A 21,633-nucleotide genomic window follows, 5' to 3' on the forward strand; every position below is an offset into this window, starting at 1 on the left:
CCCTGCACTGTCCCTGGGCACCATCCCACACTGTCCCTGGGCACCATCCCACACTGTCCCTGGGCACCATCCCACACTGTCCTTGGGCACCATCTCTGGCAGGACCTATTGAAAGGAATGTCATAAAAAGTCTGTGGCCTCCTAAAGCACCCAAAATCTGTAGAGGGTTCGTGGAGCACCCAAGTCCAAAGGTCTGATGGAAGTGTGGAACAAAGGGGCAATTCAGAGCTTGCTCGGAGGGGAATTCCATGTAACACTCTGGAGGGAACAGCCAATGTCAGTTTCTGATGTCACCAAACCACCTACATTCATCTGTCACACTAGTTATTAGTTCGTTAAAGGCCCTAGGAAACCGGAAGATTTATTCAACAGACATAAACGTCAACAGAACAAACTACTGGAGAAACTCAGTGGGTCAGTCAGACTGTGATAAGGAAGCGAGGTGCTCAACGTTTCAGGTCAAGACCCAACGTCAACATCAGGTCTGTTGTTTTACAGAGTCACAGGGCTGACTAAGACTTACCTCTAATGCGGACAATGGGGTCTCCAGTGGATTAAATCTCATGTTGATGGTTTCCCCTCTTTGTTAATTAAAATACTGAGCAGCAGGTAGGCCTGACCCTCTTCCTTTTCACCCAAATTTTCAATCTTTCCTTCAGGTAAATCTCTTAAATTTCAGCCCTCCATCAGGAACATCGAACCAACGGTCAGACCTGTCACCTTCTTATTCCCTTGTTCAAATGGACTTGAAGTCGAACTCTGTGTGAAGATACCCCTGAACAACTGGCTGAGTGTAAACTTATCCAGAAGTGACCGGCCGTGGGATCTGATGTCAGAGGATGTGCTAAAATCAGAGCTCGGTGACCCTGAGCTTCCGTTCAGCTGAGTTATAACCCTCATCTGTCAGCAGCCACAGCATTCGTTTTGGTTTATGTGGAAACGTTGGACCAGCAAGTCCAAGTCCCTGGCACTTGGTCACCATTCTGTTTTAGCTGGAGATGGTCTGCCTGAACTTTGATCCAAAAATCCAGGTGGATTAGTGTGGGAGGAGTGAAGCCCAAACAAATCCAGCCAACCTCATCCCTCTGTTAAGTGCTGCTGGCAGGATTCCTGTTTCCATCTCAGACCCATCTTAAAAGTCAACCATGAGTGCGATTGGTCCTCCCTGAAAATGGCCAACGTCATGAGGGTTGTATCTAAGGAGGATGTATACATGTTCTTTTTCCCAGAGCTGAAGGCTCGTAAACTAGAGGGCATAGGTATAAGGTGAGAGGGAGAGATTTAATAGGAAGCTGAGGAGCCCATTTATTACCAGAAGTGATGCTGCCAGAGGAAGTCGTTGTGTTTTAACAACACTTAAAAAAGCACTTGGACAGGTACACTTTCATATGATGAAACACTGGATCGACTAGGCTTATACTCTCTGGAATTTAGAAGATTGAGGGGGGTATCTTATTGAAACATATAAAATTCTAAAAAGATTGGACAGGCTAGATGCAGGAAGATTATTCCCGATGTTGGGGAAGTCCAGAACGAGGGGTCACAGTTTGAGGATAAAGGGGAAGTCTTTTAGGACCAAGATGAGGAAAAACTTCTTCACACAGAGAGTGGTGAATCTGCGGAATTCTCTGCCACAGGAAACAGTTGAGGCCAGTTCATTGGCTATATTTAAGAGGGAGTTAGATATGGCCCTTGTGGCTAAAGGGATCTGGGGGTATGGAGAGAAGGCAGGTACAGGGTTCTGAGTTGGATGATCAGCCATGATCATACTGAATGGCGATGCAGGCTCAAAGGGCAGAATGGCCTACTCCTGCACCTATTTTCTATGTTTCTATATACACGGACGGGAAGTGGGCGGGCCACACCAACGGGAAATGGACGGGTGCCCCGATGGAAAGATGTAGAAGAATATGGGCCAGATGCAGGCAAATGTGACTATTTTAGATGGAGGTCTGAGTTGGCATGGACCATTTGGGCCAAGTGTCCTGCTCCTGGGCTGTATGACTCTGAATACTGTACACGAGTTCAAATCCAGGCATATTGCTTCAGTGATGAACAAAATACTGGAGGAACTCCACAGATTAGGCAGAGTATGTGGAAGAAATGGGCATTATGATACAGGAGTTGGATCCAAAATGCTGACAGTTCCTTTCTCCCCACAGATGTTGCTTGACCCGCTGATTTCCTTGAACATTTTCATTTTGTTGTTGTAAGGGTTGGTGGGTCGGTGGGACGGTGGGTCTGTGGGATGGTGGGACGGTGGGTCAGTGGGTCTGTGGGATGGTGGGTCTGTGGGATGGTGGGATGGTGGGACGATGGGACAGTGGGATGGTGGGTCGGTGGGACGGTGCAGGAACTCAGCAGGCCAGGCAGCATCTATTGAAGAGGGTAGAGTCGATGTTTCAGGCTGAGACCCTTTGGCAGGACTGGATTGTGATTGGACTCTGAAATAGACCCCAAACACCACTTCCCTCCTGCACAGTATGTTGGAGAGTGTGTCTGTGAAACGTCCAACCTCGTACATGTCCCAGAACAGCCAGAGCACTGAGAGCCGTGAGACAGTTCACCACCACTCCCCCCGACACACACATTCCTGCTCCGTCCTCTGAAACCATAGCCTCGTTCATCTACAGTCACTCTGGTTAATAGGTCCTGGGTTCACACATGACCTGCTTCTGTCCATCATTGATGCACCCTCCATATACCCTCCTCCCCTATCTTTCCCCTGTGTTCCTCCCCCTGTCTGTACACCCTTCCCCCTCCCCTGTACCCCAGCCTGTTCCCTGTACCCTACCCCCTCCCCTGTACCTCAACCTGTCCTCTGTACCCTTCCCCCTCCCCCTCTGTGCACCTTTCCCCTCCCCTCCCCCTGTGCCTTCCCCCTCTCTGTGCACCCCTCCCCTCGCATTGTACCCTCCCCCTCCCCCTGTGCCCTACCCCCTCCCCATACACCCCTCCCCCTCCCTCCTGTTTGTACCTTTTCCTGCTTGTGTATTATTTAACCCCATTTTTCAGTTTCTCAGCATTTTCTAGTGGTTTAATTTGTTTGAATAACTTTATAAAGATAGTTTAATAGTAAATTTAGCTTTAATCATGCTGGGATATTTGCGAGTATCAGAAATGCACTGCCCTTGGCTGGGGATACGTATGAAGAGGATGCAGGCCGAGAGTGCCTGAGGGTCTCTGCTAACCGGCCCCTCACTACGTGACCCAGAGCCCTCACAATGGAACAGTGGCAGCAAATCGGTGAAGTTTATGAAGTGGATGCCGAGAGTACAGGGGGCTCACCAGCCAGGAAAAACTCCCGACTCCTCACCACAGCTCAATATGGGCTCCAAATCTCAAGCAGTTAGCAGGAGGGGGCAGACTACATATGCAAAACATATGGCAATAGTATTTGCTTTAAATATCAACATTAATGATTCTCCAGGGACTGGTGAATCTCAGTCTCAACCCAAAACATCATGTGCCAGTTTCCTTCCATCGACGTTGCCTGGCCCACTAAGTTCCGCCCACATTCTGTGTGTTTCTGCCACCGCGTAATGTGAGGGACACTAAACTCCTTACTGAAGATAATTATCCTGCTCAATTCACAACAATTCTACATTTCTCTATCAACCACCTTAACTTAACAAGGTACTTCAACAACACACCTGTTCATGTTAGTCTCAGAGCAATCACTACGTGAGTTGACGTTTGGACTCGCGCCCACTGTTTCCACTCCGAACTTTCACAGACACCATCACACAGGGCACTTGTGACTCCAAATCCAACACTCTGGACAATGACATGTCTCAGTGATCCAAACCAAAACAGAGCATTTGACTTCTACGCAGCATGTTCTCAGGTAAGGTAACGTCCAGGTTCTGTTTTTACATCTGAGATTGCAGAGAGGCCAGACGGTCAAGGGAAGTTAAGCATTTCAGGCAGAGGGAGTCTGAGGAGCTAGGATTGGAGAGCCAGGCAGAAAGACAGCAGGCAGACAGATGATGGAAAATCAGTTATCAGGCAGGAGGAACTGGGTTTAGTTCACTTCAAGTACGCCGTTCCAAATCAATGGTACAGTAACGACAATCCTGGCAACAATGCAGAAGCAGCAGTCTCCAGTCTCCAGTGTCCGCAGACACAGACACATCCTTCCAAACGCTCTCCTGTCCCAGAATGAGCAGCACAGAGAGGGGCTGACAGAGTGGCTGGGAAATGCAAGAGGCTGAGGGCAGAGAAGGGAGACAGAGGTCAGACGGTGGGAAGTGCGAGAAGGAGATTGAGAAAGAGAAGATATATATCAGAGCATGTACAATGAACAAATCTTTACATTTTCCTTGATATGGTAAAACCGTAAAAAACCAATCACAAGCTACACTGTTGCTCTTCCCGAACTTCCCTCACCCACCTTCCATGAGCTCCCTCACTATCCGAGCTCCTCACTCTCCCCGACATCCTTCCCACAGGAGATGACTGGGATCCATCCCCCATGCTTCTTTATTTTCTGTTATTGCTGCCCCAGTAACAAATGGGATGTCCTTTTACACAACTTGGTTCTGACCACCAGTCAGAAAATAGACAAAACTCGCTCCATATGTTCACCTGACCTCCACAGATTTGTGACGATGGCATCAAAAGCACATTGGACTTATAAGAAAGTGGAGAAAGAGAGGAAACAGTAATAACTGAAATCTGAACATTGGACTTTTGAATTCAGTAAGGGGTCTGGTTGACATACTACAGGCAGCCAGAGGTCACATGTTTGTCATCTGAGGACGGCCCGTAACCTATTCCCTTTCACATTTCTGTCACTTTTTGCCTCTCAGTTTCACACGAGTGGCCAGTTAACCTACTGACCCGGCCGTCCAGTAAAAGAGGACCAAAGACCCCAGGGGAAACCCACACCGACATACAAACTCCACACAAACACAGGCGATCTCGAGATGGATCCCGGGTGTGAGAAAGGCAGCCACCCCCCCCCCCCCCCCCCAGTTTTGCTGCCCGCTGGCTGGCATTTTCATTTGACTCACCAGACGCTCCATCTCCTGCTCGCGCAGCCTCTCGTCCTTCTGCCGCTGGTGATAGTCGACCAGGTCCTCCTCGTTGCCCCTGAGGGAACTGATGCTGCCAGCACGCTGACGGAAGGTGGGCGAGGGGGAACAACGGCCCAGCGGCCTCCCACTCTCGTAGCCCTGGAAGTGCAGTGGGCTGGCAGGGAGGCTCCAGTTCCAAGCTGCAGGCTCCGACCCTGGGAAGGGGCCCCCGTTGTTCACGCGGCTGCGGCCCAGGGGACTGTCCCTCCCCAGTGAGCCCGGGACTGCCCCGGGGCCGCCCCTCAGGAAGCCTGCCCCCTCAGCCTCCAGGCCCGGCCGGAGCTGCCGTGACCCCAGCTTCGGGAAGGGGTGGACGGGGAGCCTTTTAGAGGGTGGGACTGGGGTGAAGGGGACCAGCTGGGCCTCAGCCACTCCATGCAGCTTGGGCAGTGAGCGGCTGTGAATCCCCATCTGCTGCAGACAACCCCCAGCACCCAGTCTGGCTCGAGGAAGTGCCCCGGAAGCCCTCTCCTGCCCAATATACCAATAATCAGAGAGGCCTGGTGTCAGCTGTGGCCTGCGGCCCATCCTGGGGCTAGAGGGCATGCTGGCCGACTCCTTCCCCCGACCTGAGCTCCAGCCAGCCCTCTCCGGCCACCTACTGTCATCCCAGCCGTAGAGGGGCTCTTGGCTTCTGGGCAGGCCCCACCTGCCCCAAGGGTGGTGAGAGGAGGGGCTCCGTGGGGAACTCAGTGGGACGGGAGAGCTGGCGAGGAAGAGCTGCTGGGAGGTGTCACCAGGTTGCAGAAGCAGGGGAGAGGAGCTTGGAGGAGAGGCCAACCGGGAGCCGAGAGAGGGTCGTCCATCAGCAGTGTGGGCAGCCTGTCCCTCGGGTCCTGGGCTGTGGCGAGTAGACTTCATTGACTTGGCCTCGACATCCAGGAGACCTCCGCCGCTTGCCGCTCGCGGGGCCGGGGACTGTGCCGAGACCTGGCCGTTGGCAAGACCTGCCAGAGAGAGGAAAAGTCAAGGGTACTTTCCTTCTGCCCCAAGGAGATCGCCCGCCCGCCCACCCGCATTCCCCGCCCCACAGACAGCTCTGCTTCGTTACGGACTGCAGGAGATTTGGTATGTCAGCAAAGCAAATTTCTACAGACGTGCGGTGGAGAGCTTTCTGACTGACTGCATCATTGTCTGGCTGAAGGCTCCAATGCACAGGCTCAAGAGGGGCTGCAGAGGCTTGTGGCCTCATTGAGCTCCAGCACGGCACAGCCCTCCCACCAGCAGGGACGTCTTCAGGAAGGAGCTTCTCTGGAAGGTGGGATCCCACACCATCTGTAATGTGCCCCATTCCTCTTACAGCACTGGGGAGGAGGAGAGGTGCCTGGAGACCCACTCTCAACAATTCAAAAACAGCTTCTTCTACTCACCGTCAGATTTCTGAACAGTCCAGGAACACTGCCATCTTTTGTGCTATCTATTTACCTTTCGGTATCTACTATAATTTTGTCCTCACGCTGTAATGTTGTTTCAAATGTCATGTGTGATGGAGGGGACATTTGAGATGTCTTGGAACAGAAAACCTCATCCTGGGAGTAGATGCGGTGGAGACGGAGGAACTGGGAATAGGGAATGGCATTTTTGCATGTGGCAGGGTGGGAAGAGGTATAGTTGAGGCAGTTATGAGAGTCAGTGGGGCTCAAATGTCCTCTTTCTTTAAGGATTGTGGTTTCCCTTCTGCCGTCATCAGTGATGCCCTCACCTGCATCTCCTCCATTTCCCGCACTTCAGCCCTCACCCCATCCTCCCGCCACCACAACAGGGACAGAGTTCCCCTTGTCCTCACCTACCACCCCACCAGCCTCCGGATCCAGCACATTATCCTCCGCAACTTCCGCCACCTTCAACAGGACCCCGCCACTGAGCACATCGTTCCCTCTCCATCCCTGTCCGCTTTCTGCCGGGATCGGTCCCTCCGCGACTCCCTGGTTCACACGTCCCTCCCCATGGATCTCCCACCCAGCACTTACCCCTGTAATCGCAAGTGCTACACCTGTCCCTACACCTCCTCTCTTGCCACCATTCAGGGCCCCAAACAGTCCTTCCAAGTGAGGCAACACTTCACTTGTGAGTCTGTTGGGGTCATCTATTGCATCCAGTGCTCCCGGTGCTGCCTCCTCTACATTGGTGAAACCCGACGCAGATTGGGGGACCACTTCGTCGAGCACCTCCGCTCCGTCCGCCACAACAGACAGGATCTCCCGGTAGCCACCCACTTCAACTCTGCTTCCCATTCCCATTCAGATATGTCCATACGTGGCCTCCTCTACTGCCATGATGAGGCTAAACTCAGGTTGGAGGAGCAACACCTCATATACCGTCTAGGTAGTCTCCTGCCCCTTGGTATGAACCTACCAGCCTTCTTCTTCCCAACTTCTGGTAATTCCCTCCCCCTCCCTTCCTCTATCCCTATTTCACTCTGCCCCCTCCCCCAGCTGCCTATCACCTCCCTCATGGTTCCACCTCTTTCTACTACCCATTGTGTTTTCCCCTATTCCTTCTTCACCTTTCCTGCCTATCACCTCCCTGCTTCTCCTTCCCCACCCCTTTATCTTTCCCCTTACTGGTTTTTCACCTGGAACCTACCAGCCTTCTTCTTCCCACCCTCCCCCCACCTTCTTTATAGGGCCTCTGCCCCTTCCCTCTTCAGTCCTGACGAAGGGTTCCGGACCAAAATGTCGACCGATCTTTTCCACGGATGCTGACGACCTGCTGAGTTCCTCCAGCGTGTTGTGAGTGTTGCTTTGGCCCCAGCATCTGCAGATTATTTTGTGTTTACCACCCCACCTACCTGTGGAGTAACCAGGTGTGGAGAGGGTCTCACTGTCAGGCTTCATGTCCTTTATCCGCTTTGCTTCCACAGGATGGTTGAAGCGAAAGTAGTTGGACTGGCCCAGGCACAGAATGCAGCCTGTGGGTAAAGTCATTGCAAAAGAAAACTTAACAGTTGTTACTTGTAGAATGACGACCTCTTCATGGCCCTTGAAAGGCCTAGGGATTAATTCCCACTAATTACAAGGATTTGATGTGCAGAGGGGTTTGGGGGGACGTCCTGAAAGTGGCTGCACAATACGATAGGGTGGTAGAGAAGGCATTTGGCATGTGGCATGCTTGGCATTATTAGTCAGTTCATGAGTGGAGGAGTTTTGCTGTAGACATAAAACTTTGGTTCGGTGGTATCTGGAGTACTGCAGTCAGCTTTAGTCATTTTAATGGAAGGGGCTGAGGAGCTTTTGGAGAGGGTGCAGAAGATCATTGCCAAGATGTTGGCTGGGTTAGAGGGCATGCACTATAAAGGGCAAACTTGGGTTGTTTTCCACAAAGAGGCAAAGGTTGAGAGGTGTCCTGAAAGAAATGATGAAAGTCACTGAGAGAGGACACAGTCTACATCCTTTACCCGACACGAGAATATCTGACAGCAGAGAGCATGCATTCAAGGTGAAATGGGATGACTCAGAGGCGGTGTGTGGGGCATGTTTTCTTTACACAGAATGGTGGCTGTCTGGAATGCACTGCTCCAGATGTTGGTGGAAGCAGATACGACAGAGGAGGTCTATGGAGTACGTGTACACAAAAGGGATTAGTTAATTAGGCATCATAATCTTCGTCTGCCCCATGGGCAACCAAGGGACCTCCTTCTGTGCTGGTCCAGAACCCCAGTCAGGACCACAGTGGCTTGAGGCTGTATGGGGAAGCGTTGGCCATCTCCACAAACACTGTCCAGGCCCCTCTCTGCATGGTGCAGGGAATGCCTCTTCTAATTCCTCTGAGCGAATGGGATGAAGAGTGATGGAGATTCAGTCCGTAAATTACTGGACTAGAAATGCAGAGGCGCAGGCTCAAATCCACCATTGCAGCCATGAAATTCAACTTGCATTAATGAAATAAACTTGGAAATGGTTTCAAAATAAATGTATTGGTAATAGTGACCATGAAGTTGCTGGACTGTGATCAAATGCAAACCAGGTCATGGCCTTCGGAGCAGGGAAGCTCCTGTCCTCCCTTGTATTGGGACAAGAAACTCCAGTGAGGTCGACCTTAACTCCCCTCCGAGTTCACAGCAGGATGCCTCCACCCTTCTTAAAGCCAATTAATGACAGGCGGCAAATGCCAGTTCTACCCCAGATCACAGAAATGAAGACCAAAGCAAGATTCACCAGGATCCAGGAGATGGGCAAATCTAAACCCTATGTGTGAAACCAAGAAGTCCCAAGTCAGTACAGTCACGAGATGTTGTATCTCCAGCCATTGCAATCTCTCCCTCTCTCTCACCACACTCACACACACACACACACACACACAAAGAGTGGCACATACACTTCACTTTCACATACACACAAACATGCATGCACACGTGGTGCAGAGAATCACGCTGGTGTATACGAGGGGGAAGAACGGATGGAGAGAGGCATGATCAAAGGTGGGGGAGAATCAGAGATAGGGGTGCAGGAGACAGTCTTGGGGTGTGACGGGTGAGTGAGAAGGAAGGAGTGACAAGGGAACTATGCTATAGGGGGCAGGTTAAAAGGGGAGAGGTTGCAAGGGGCAACAGGAGGCGATAGATTGACAGGTAAGGAGGGAGTAATGGGAGCAAGGTAGGGGAGGGAGTGGAGGAAGTGTTGGGAAAGGAGGAGTGACAGGAAGAAAGGAACTGATAGGCTTCGTAAAAGAGGTGAGAAACGTAGGCAGGCACCTCAGCCCTTTGAGTGCAGTCTCCGCCATTGGTGTTGGGATTTGTCTGTTATTGTCACATGTATCATGTTACAGCAAAGAGCCTGTATTTACGCGACACAGCGAGGAGCCTGTATTTACGTGACACAGCAAGGAGCCTGTATTTACGTGACACAGTGAGAATCCTGTATTTACACACTGCAGTGAGAGTCTCTATTTACATGACACAGCAAGTACTGCCTGTATTAACACGACACAGTGAGGAGCCTGTATTTACACGACACAGCGAGGAGCCTGTAGTTACACGACAGTGAGAATCCTGTATTTACATGCTGCAGTGAGAGACTGTATTTACACAACACACAGAGAACCCTGTACCTACATGCCACTCAGACAGAATTGCACATCATCTAGAAAAGTTTGCAATGCACAACTTTGTTGTCTGTTTCCCTTTAAATAAAGGACAGTACCATGACACGAGGAAGGCTCTTTGACCTGAAACGTTAACTGCACTCCTCCTCCCACAGAAGCTGCACTACATACTGTGTGTTTCCAGTGTGGTCTGCTTTTATTTCACTTTCCAGCATTTGCAGCCTTTTGATTTTTAAATCACTGCCTGCTGAACATTGTCCAGCAGTGATGATAGAACCTACATAACTCTCCCAAAACAATTGTGCCACTGAAGACATGGCCTGATCGAGCCTCACCGTCAGAGCTTTTCGCAGAATGTTTATTATTCATCCACCCTATCCCAGACATCTGGAAAGCATTTTGTCTTCTCCAGACACACAGATGTTTACTCCTGGTTCCTCTGCCAGATTCCTCTTTAAACTTCAATTTCCTTTCACCAGTCGAAAGCAGTTTTTATTAAAAAAAAATTAGATGAGGCAGAGCAAAAACATACAGGAGAATTCCTCGGATGTTTAATTGCGTACACTTCCCAAACAGGCACGGAAGCAAAGAAGAGGGCATTCTGCGGGGCGACGGAGGAACCACAGCCATAACCATATTTGGTCAGAGCGAGGAAAGCATGATGCTGGCGTCAGTCCTGGAACAATTCCCTGCCCTCAGTCACAGCACTGCTGCTCCCGATCCATCTCTGAAGTACTGCAGCCAAACAATGGCATGCAGGCAAGTCAGAAACCTGTGGAATTCAGGAGGTATCTGTGAATTCGGAACCATCACCAGTCACTGCAGAATCTGCGCATGAAAGAGCAGATTGCTGGCGAAGCTGGCATCATTTGTCAATCTCTTGTTCACTCTCAGCAGAGTGAACCTCCTTAGTGTGCCTGCGTCAGAAACAATGGGTACGGACAGCAGCTTTCCTTCGCTAATTTTGCTCTGGCAACTGAGCACATTAAACTATGTGCAGTTATTCGTGCAGAGGTCAAACTAGAGGTAACAGTGGGTTCGGGTCATTTGGACCATTGGTTAATTGGGGCAGCCACCTACTTGGGCCAACTCTGAAAGAACAAAAGCTATTGAGAAAATGGCCAAGATTTCCTTTGTTTATTTGTGACAATATGTGGTTTACTTAGGATAGGATGCCACTGCCGAACAATTTCTAATTAGTGTCAGTCGCGTGCACTTATGTGGCCGTTAAGACACTACACCGTGCTTGAGCAAACAGTTTTTAAATAACGTCACTTGTGTGTTTGCATTCAAAAAGCAGTGATTTTGTCACTGATAGTTGGTGAGAAATAAGCAGTAAGACAATTCAAAACGTTTCGCTCACTGCAGTTTCAAACTTGAAGATGGAAGAAATGGTGGGGAGTGAAAATGAAACTATTTTACTACTTCAGGAAGTTAGGAACTACGAGGGATAGAGGGATCAGAAGTGGAGAGAGTGAACAGTTTCAAGTTCCTGGGTGTCAAGATCTCTGAGGATCTAACCTGGTCCCAACATAGCGATATAGTTATAAAGAAGGTCAGACAGCGACTACACTTCATTAGGAGCTTGAAGAGATTTGGCATGTCAACCAATACACTCAAAAATAGTTGTACCGTGGAGAGCATTCTGACAGGCTGCATCACTGTCTGGTATGGAGGGGCTACTGCACTGGACCGAAAGAAGCTGCAGAGGGTTGTAAATCTAGTCAGCTCCATCTTGGATACTAGCCTACAAAGTACCCAGGACATCTTCAAGGAGAAGTGTCTCAGAAAGGCAGCGTCCATTATTAAGGACCTCCAGCACCCTTTTCTCACTGTTACCATCAGGCAGGAGATACAGAAGCCTGAAGGCACACACTCAGCGATTCAGGAACAGCTTCTTCCCCTCTGCCAGCCGATTCCTAAATGGACATTGAACCCGTGAACACTACCTCACTTTTTAAAAAAATATACAGTATTTCTGTTTTTTTAAAAAATCTAATCAATATACGTATACTGTAATTTATTTATTTATTATTATCATTTTTCTCTCTCTGCTCAAATATGCACTGCATTGAATTGCAGCTGCTAAGTTAACAAATTTCACGTCACATGCTGGTGATAATAAACCTGATTCTGATTCTGAGAATTTGAAGGTATCGACAATCATCTTGAATGTTACAATGAAAATGAAGATTTGGAGGATACAGCAGTTTCTAACTAGCGTCAGTCACGTGTACTTATGTATTGGATACTACACCATTCTCTGAGCAAACAGTTTTTAAAATAGCATCAGTTGTGTATGCTTGTGTTATGTTATTCATTTGGGTCGACCGATGCCAAATTAAAAGACAATGATTTTTGACACTACTTCATGCAGGAAGACAATGAAGACAGTCCATTATCAGCACTGACTTTGTTCATTTACAGTCAATCAAAAGAGCTCGGCACTCTATACTGGATGAATTGCTTTGTCTTGAATAACTATTAAGAACTATTATACTGTTTTATAGTAATGGAGTAATACGGATAGTGTTCCAATTTGTTCTGTATTTCATTTAAATATATAATTTGTTACCCAGTTAAACTATTTCTGTGAAACTTCGGCTAGCTGGGCTGCTGTTTACTTGGGCCAAAATGTACTGGTCCCACTGTGTTCCATTTAACCAGGATCCACTGTACTTCAAAAGGTATCCAGTTTTAAACTTCTCAACCTCGTTAACCACTCCTCCTTTCCAGCATTCACCTCTCACCGACCTATGGAAAAAAATTCATCCCAATAACTGAGATGCAATTTTTACTTCTCAAAGTTGAACCTCTTTTGTTTATTCTGTGATTGGCTGTTGTCCCAGATGCCTTGTAGGGCTGTCCTTGTCTTGGTCGGCTCACGCCCACACCTAGGAATGGCACACTGGGGGGAAAAATGAACACTAGGTTCATAGAAATGACCCTTCAGCCAACTCTTTGTGTCCCATGGCCTCTATCCGTCTGCACGTTTCCTCTTGATTTACCTGTCCAAATACTTAGTAAACACAGTCATTATACCCACCTATAGCATTTCCTCTGGCTACTTGTTCGATGTACCTGCCAACAGGTGTAAAAAAACACACCAGAAACTCTGCAGATGCTGGACATCCAGAGCAACACACACAAAATGCCGGAGGTTCTCAGCAGGTCAGGCAGCGTCTATGGAGATGAATAAACAGTTGGCATTTCCGGTCAAGACCTTCCTCAGCACTGGAAAGGAAGAGCGAAGATGTCAGAATAAAAAGTGTGGGGGGTGGGGGGGGGGAAGGAGACTAGCTGGAAGGTGATAGGTGAAGCCAGGTGGGTGGGAAAGGTCAAGGGCTAGAGAAGGAATGTGATAGGAGAGGAGAGAGGACCATAGGAGAAAGAAAAGAAGGGGACCCAGGGGGAGGTGATAGGCAGGTGAGAAGAGGTAAGAGGCTATGGTAGGGAACAGAAGAAATGGTGAAGGGGAGGGAATTTTTTATACCGGAAGAAGAAATCCATATTCCATGCCATCAGGTTGGAGGCTACCAAGTCGTAATTTAAGCTGCTGCTCCTCCACCAGGAGGGTGGCCTCATCTTGGCACAAGAGAACTGACATGTTCGAAAGGGAATGGCAATCAGAATTAAAATGTGTCATAAATGCCCCTTCAGATCCCTTCATATCTTTCCCCCTCACCTTAAAATTCAACCCTTTACTTTAGACTCCAGTAATCTGGGAAAAAGACTGTGACCATCTGACATCTGCCCTATCTTTATCTCTCATGATTTTATAAACCTCTATAAGGATCAACCTCAGGCTTTTTCACTCCTGTAAAACATCCTCAGCCTATCCCTCCTCCCCTCATAGCCCAAGCCTTCCAATCCTGATAACACCATCATGAATCTTCTCTGCACCATCTCCATTTTCAGCATTAGCCCAGCCCACGATGTTGATTCAGGTTCCGATTCGGATTCGGATTCATGTGTTTATCACAGGTAGAGTGAAATACATCACTGTTGTTAGCAACCAACACAACCTAACGATGTCCCCACACCTTCCGGTGCCAACCAACACAACCTAACGATGTGCCCACACCTTCCGGTGCCAACCAACACAACCTAACGATGTGCCCACACCTTCCGGTGCCAACCAACACAACCTAACGATGTCCCCACACATTTCAGTGCCAACCAACACAACCTAACGATGTGCCCACACCTTCCGGTGCCAACCAACACAACCTAACGATGTCCCCACACCTTCCGGTGCCAACCAACACAACCTAACGATGTGCCCACACCTTCCGGTGCCAACCAACACAACCTAACGATGTGCCCACATCTTCCGGTGCCAACTAACACAACCTAATGATGTCCCCACACATTTCAGTGCCAACCAACACAACCTAACGATGTGCCCACATCTTCCGGTGCCAACTAACACAACCTAATGATGTCCCCACACATTTCAGTGCCAACCAACACAACCTAACGATGTGCCCACACCTTCCGGTGCCAACCAACACAACCTAACGATGTGCCCACACCTTCCGGTGCCAACTAACACAACCTAACGATGTGCCCACACCTTCCGGTGCCAACCAACACAACCTAACGATGTCCCCACACCTTCCGGTGCCAACCAACACAACCTAACGATGTGCCCACACCTTCCGGTGCCAACTAACACAACCTAACGATGTGCCCACACCTTCCGGTGCCAACTAACACAACCTAACGATGTGCCCACACCTTCCGGTGCCAACCAACACAACCTAACGATGTGCCCACACCTTCCGGTGCCAACCAACACAACCTAACGATGTGCCCACACCTTCCGGTGCCAACCAACACAACCTAACGATGTGCCCACACCTTCCGGTGCCAACCAACACAACCTAACGATGTGCCCACACCTTCCGGTGCCAACCAACACAACCTAACGATGTCCCCACACCTTCCGGTGCCAACCAACACAACCTAACGATGTGCCCACACCTTCCGGTGCCAACTAACACAACCTAACGATGTGCCCACACCTTCCGGTGCCAACCAACACAACCTAACGATGTCCCCACACCTTCCGGTGCCAACCAACACAACCTAACGATGTGCCCACACCTTCCGGTGCCAACCAACACAACCTAACGATGTGCCCACACCTTCCGGTGCCAACCAACACAACCTAACGATGTGCCCACACCTTCCGGTGCCAACCAACACAACTTAACGATGTGCCCACACCTTCCAGTGCCAACCAACACAACTTAACGATGTGCTGGGGGCAGCCTGCACATTCCGATGCCAACATACCATGCCCATGATGTTCAGCAGAATAACACAAAACAACAATCCCCATTCATCCTTCCCACCCACAGGCCTCCAGCCCAGGACAAACGATAACTGGTCTGCAGTTCGTGGATTTGTAAATACTGAGCTTCAAATTCCCCAGTGGACTTTCAGAGATTCATAGTCCCAGCCTTCTGCAGACTTGGAGTCAATCTTCAACTTCGATGCCAGGGCTCACCAATGAAGACTCTGAACACTAGGCCTTGAACTCCAGACTCATTGATGAAGGGACCTTAAACACCAGACTCTGAACTCCAGTTTTGCTGACCCATGTACCTAGGGGGTCACCGGTTCCTACCTCCTCCTGCCAGGTACTCTTTGAAAACTGGTTGTTCTAAGCAGAGACCAGGCCCAACAGGGTAATATCCACCCGAATGATGAGGCTGAAGAACGAAAGGTCTTTGTGACTGTGGCCACTCATTTGCAATGCGTCTCACACTCAGACCTTTGTCTGATCATTTACCATGATTGCTACTTCTGGAATCTTGATGTCATTCTCCTCCCTCCCACTCCCCCACCCCCATCACCAAAGTCACTTTGAAAATGCTTCATTCGCTCGCAAGTATTTTAGGAACTCCCAAATTTGTGAAATGCAGCATTTATATAAGTAGAGCACAATGTGGCTTGTTCGGGACCGTTTACAGGCAGTTAATACAAATTCTTCTCCAGAGCACGTTGCCATGGAAATATTTGGATTGCATAGAAGAGTACAGCACAGCAACGTGCTCATGGGCCCAGAATGTCAAAGTCAAATCAATCTAAATGCCCTCTGTCTATTCATGTTCTGTATCTCTCCACTCCCTGCAGATTCATATGTCTATCTAAAACCTCTATCATTTCTGCTTCCACCACACCCCCCCACTCCTCCCGGCAGACCATTCCAGGAACCCAACGCTTGTCACATTCATCTCCTTTGAATTTTGCTCTCTGTCACCTTAAACATACACCATGCCCTCTAGTACTTGACACCTCTGCCCTGGGAAAAAGATTCCGACTCTCTCCCCTGTCTTTTACTCTCATAATTTTATAAACTTCTATCAGATGTCTCCTCAATCTCTAATGCTCTGCAGAAAAGAACACAAGTTTATGCAACCCCTCCTTCTGGCTCATACCCTCTAACCCAGGCAGCACCCCACTGCTGCACCCTCTCCAAAGCCATCTTGTAATGGGGGCAACCGGAATCATACACAGGACTCCACAACTTCCTGACCCTATGTCCCAATGAACGAAGGCAAACATGCCATGCACTTTGCCACCCTATCCACTTTCCGACTCGCACCCCAAGATCTCGCTGTACGCGCCATGTTTCTCCCATCCCACTTGAAAAATACTGCATTCACTATCAAGAGTTCCGGGAAGTCCTGAAATTGTGAAATGCAGCATATTTCTATGGAAAGAGGAAAAAGCTGTGAACAACACAAGATGATTCATTTTAGGACTATTTTTCATGCAGTAACTACAAACTCCTCCAGAGAACAACTGGATATTGTGAGCAAATGCCATCCAGAGAACCAACCTCGAGGAACTGAGATAACCCGGGGGACTAGGCTGCCACTATATGGAAGAGGAGCCAAACACATTCCACTCCCAACTCCACCACCACAATTCATGCCAGGTTTCAGAACCAAGGGCAAAGGCCAGTTTGTTTTGGAGCACGGTTGTAATTTAGTCAGGATGGGAAGAAGCTGGAGGAAAACAGAAGCTGAGTATGTATCAGCCACCAGCCACTGACGAGGTTCAGATATAAACATCAAACCTTCAGGGCAGAGGTCTTTTAATTAAAGCAGGTTCTAACTGCATTAGTTTTAGCCATACTAAAATCGGGCCACGACCTGCATGAGTAACCGAGGGATTTTGCAAATGGATTCATTCCACTGGACATATTGCTCACTTTTTAAATGAAAAGGCAAGAGAAAGAGTGTGAAATGTTACACAAAGAGTCACACAAACACATTTGAGCCGTACTATAAAAACTGAAACTGACCCCTGTGTGGTGAGATACAATAAGCTCTACCAACTTGGCTTTCTTTACAACGTTCAAAGCCGTAATTCACCCCAAGGCATTTCTCAGGTATCGCAATGTTACTTCAGGGACAAAGATTAGCCAGAGCAGTGCGGAAACTATCTCAATCCCACCCAGCCCATTCTCTGCACAGTTTGAGCCAGAGGATATCTGGAAGATGAGGGCTTAGTTTAACATCTCGCCAGCCTTGAAGAACCTCCCTCAGAATTCATCGGGACTGAACTTTCTTGTCTGTGTCTAGAGTGGGATCTGAACTACAGCAAGCACTCTACAGGCTGAATCACTCCAGTCCACCGCCCTCAAGATGAGACTAGTGCCAGACCACAGAAAGTCCGGCACAGAAATTGCTCCAGTCATCTTCCTCTGAGCAGGAGAATTGTTTGTTTTAAGTACAGATACTCCCCAAGTTACATAGGGTTCCAAGAAACTTCCACAACCCAAGGCTTCAGTAAGTCAGAAAGGCTGTTGGCAGAGATCACTGCATACTGAGATTGCAAACCTTGTACTGATTGGTTGATTAACCACAGGTTAGTACAGATCTTGGTTCATTTTAGATCTTAATTAGAATTAGTTCATTACCCAGCTTTTGAACCAACAATCACCACAGTATTGCAACACTATGACCACTTTGTACAAAAAACTTTTTTTTGTTCCATTGTGTTTTCTTGTAAAAATGGTCTATAATTTATGTAAACACAAAATACTCTGCAGATACTGGGGTCAAATTTATGTGTTTCTTATGAACACTGCTTTATATTATGTTATGTGCCTACGATGCAAGTAAGTTTTTCATTGCACCTGTGTATAAGTGGACATGCAGATGACAAGAAACTTGACTTTGACTATACAGATCTGTACCACAAGTTCAAAGCACCACAGACCTTGGGAATTGCCAGCTAGAGAGTTTCAATCTGTACTACAGAACAAGTCCTGATCAAGTGCATCCTTAGAGCTGTATTTTCATCCTCATTCAAAACACTGCAGGGCTGCATCAATGCCTGAAATTACAGCTAGCCCAGACACGAGTGCAACGGAAAAGTTTAAGGTTAGTACCACTGGGTCAAACCATTCACTTCAAGATGGTTGCAGGAGAACCAGAATGTTCATCCCTCTTCATCCCACCCCACATTTTCAACTGCGTCTCCTGCTCAACCTTTTCATCATTTTTAAATTCAATTGAATTGACTTTATTTCTTATATCCTTCACATATAATAATCTTTACATTACATCTCCGTCTGAATGTGCAAAATATAGTAATTTGTAATAAATAGTATATACAGTAAGATATACAACAGAACAGTCAATATAACATAGAAATACAATTGTATCAGCATGAATTAATTAGTCTGGTGAGGCTGTCCCGGGTGTGCTGGTCCTGGCTTTTGTGCTGCGGTACCATTTCCCAGATAGTAGCTGCTGAAACAGTTTGTGACTGGGGTGATTCGGGTCCCCAAAGATCCTATGGGCCTTTTTCACACACCTGTCTCTGTAAATCTCCTGAATCATGGGAAATTCACAACAACAGATGTGCTGGGCTGTCCACACCACTCTCTGCAGAGTGCTGCGTTTAAGGGAGGTACAGTTCCCATACCAGGCAGTGATGCAGACAGTCAGGATGCTCTCAATTGTGCTCCCGTAGAAAATTCTTAGGATTTGGGGACTCATACCAAACTTCCTCAACCGTCTGAAGTGAAGGAGGTGCTGTTGTGCCTTTTTCACTACATAGCTGGTGTACACAGACCACATGAGGCCCTCGGTGATGTGGATGCCGAGGAACTTGAAGCTGTTCACCCTCTCAACCCCAGATCCATTGATGTCAATAGGGGTTAGCCTGTCTCCGTTTCTCCTGTAATCCACAACCAGCTCCTTTGTTTTTGCAACATTGAGGGAGAGGTTGTTTTCTTGACACCACTGTGTCAGGGTGAGGACTTCTCTGTTGGCTCCCTCATTATTATTTGTGATTAGGCTAATCAATGTAGTATCGTCGGCAAATTTAATTAGCAGATTGGAGCTGTGGGTGGCGGCACAGTCATTGGTATACAAAGGGTAAAGGAGGGGGCTTAGGACACAGCCCTGGGTGGCTTCTGTGTTGAATGGGAGGGGCAGAGGTGAGGGAGCCCACTCTTACCATCTGCCGACGATCTGACAGGAAGTCCAGGATCCAGCTGCACAAGGCAGGGTGAAGGCTGAGATCTCTGAGCGTCTTGTCAAGCCTGGATGGAATTATGGTGTTGAATGCTGAACTGTAGTCTAAGGACAGCATTCTCACATAAGCATCCCTCTTCTCCAGACGTTTAAGGACAGTATGTAGAGCTGCGGCTATTGTGTCATCTGTCAATCCACTGTGTCGGTAGGTGAATTGTAGGGGGTCCAGTTTGGGTGGTGGCAAGCTGCAGATGAAATCCTTGACTAGCCTCTCAAAGCATTTGCTTGTTATTGAGGTGAGTGTGACAGGACGCCAGTCATTCAGACATGTTACCTTGGTCTTTTTTGGTACACGGACAATGGTGGATGTTTTGAAGCAGGAGAGCACTCTACACCGGGAGAGGGAGAGATTAAAAATGTGTGCGAACACACCTGCCAGTTGCGCTGCGCTGGTCCTGAGTACCTGCCCTGGGATGCCGTCTGGTCCTGCAGCCTTGCTACTGTCCACTTGTTGGAAACACCTGTGTAACTCAGTCTCCGAGATGACCAAGGTGTCGCTCACATCAGCGGCTCCCCTCGAGGGCTCAGTGTTGGCAACATCGAACTGAGCGTAAGAATGCTTTAGCTGATTCGGAGAGCGGCAGTGAAGTTGGCAGCACCACTGAGCTCAGCTTTGAAGCCTGCAATGGTGTGCAGACATTGCCAGCAGCTGCATGTGCAGTTGGTGGAGAGTTTTAATCACAATCCTGTTTCTGAAATCTTGCTCCCTCTTGCCCCATTCCCCATTACAGTATAGCACATTCCTGGAAAATACTTCACATATTGTGAATAAAACTTAAAAACAACCAGAGAAACTGGAAATCTGAAATGAAAACAGAAACTGCTGGAAATGTTCAACAGGTCTGGAGGTCCTACTGGAAGGCGAAACAGCTTCCATGGACCCGCAGACACTGGTGGAGTGATCGCACTACACCGCGAGAGATCGCACTGCAATGAGTGATCGCACTACACACCTAGTGATCACACTACAATGAGTGTTTGCACGACAATCGGTGATCGCACTAACCCCGAGGGATAACACGGCAATGAGTGATCGCACTCCACCCCGAGTGATCACACTACAATGAGTGATCGCACTACAGCCCGAGTGATCACAATACAATGAGTGATCACTCTGCAATCAGTGATTGCACTACTATGAGTGATCGCACTACAGCCCGAGGGATCGCACTAAAGCCCCGAGTGATCACACTACAATTAGTGATCTCACGACAATGAGTGATCACACTACAATGAGTGATCTCACTACGATGAGTGATCGCACTACACACCAAGAGATCGCACTACATCACGAGTGATCACACTACAATGAGTGACGGCACTACAATGCGTGATCGCAATACACGCCGAGGGATCACACTGCACCCTGACTGATCATACTACAATGAGTGATCACACTACACCCCGAGTGATCACACTACAATGAGTGATCACACTACAATGAGTGATCGTACTACACCCTGAGGGATCAAACTAAAATGAGTGTCCACACTACAATGAGTGATCACACTACACGCCAAGCGATCGCACAACGAGTGATCACACTACGATGAGTGATCGCACTACAATCAGTGATCGCACTACACCCTGAGGATCGCACTACAATAAGTGAACGCACTACACGCAGAGGGATCGCACTACAGCACGCGTGATCACACTACAATGAGTGATCACACTACAATGAGTGATCACACTACATCCCGAGTGATCACACTACAATGAGTGATCGCACTACAATGAGTGATCACACTACATCCCGAGTGATCACACTACAATGAGTGATCGTACTACACCCTGAGGGATCAAACTAAAATGAGTGTCCACACTACAATGAGTGATCACACTACACGCCAAGCGATCGCACAACGAGTGATCACACTACGATGAGTGATCGCACTACCATGAGTGATCGCACAACACCCTGAGGATCGCACTACAATAAGTGA

The 21,633-nt window shown here is 48.5% G+C and overlaps 1 protein-coding gene across 1 annotated transcript in view; it reads right to left on the reverse strand.

Annotated features, from left to right (window-relative positions):
* The window catches only part of phldb2b (pleckstrin homology-like domain, family B, member 2b), a 324,137-nt gene that overhangs the window by 256,411 nt on the left and 46,093 nt on the right, over positions 1–21,633 (reverse strand). Inside the window, exons 7-8 of the mRNA XM_072259726.1 lie at positions 7,870–7,989; positions 5,016–6,025 (exon numbers count right to left, since the gene is read on the reverse strand). Coding sequence (XP_072115827.1) covers positions 5,016–6,025; positions 7,870–7,989 — 1,130 coding nt within the window. The remainder of the gene's footprint in view (positions 1–5,015; positions 6,026–7,869; positions 7,990–21,633) is intronic.

Source organism: Mobula birostris, chromosome 6 (assembly GCF_030028105.1).
Source record: "Mobula birostris isolate sMobBir1 chromosome 6, sMobBir1.hap1, whole genome shotgun sequence".
NCBI lineage: Eukaryota > Metazoa > Chordata > Chondrichthyes > Myliobatiformes > Myliobatidae > Mobula > Mobula birostris.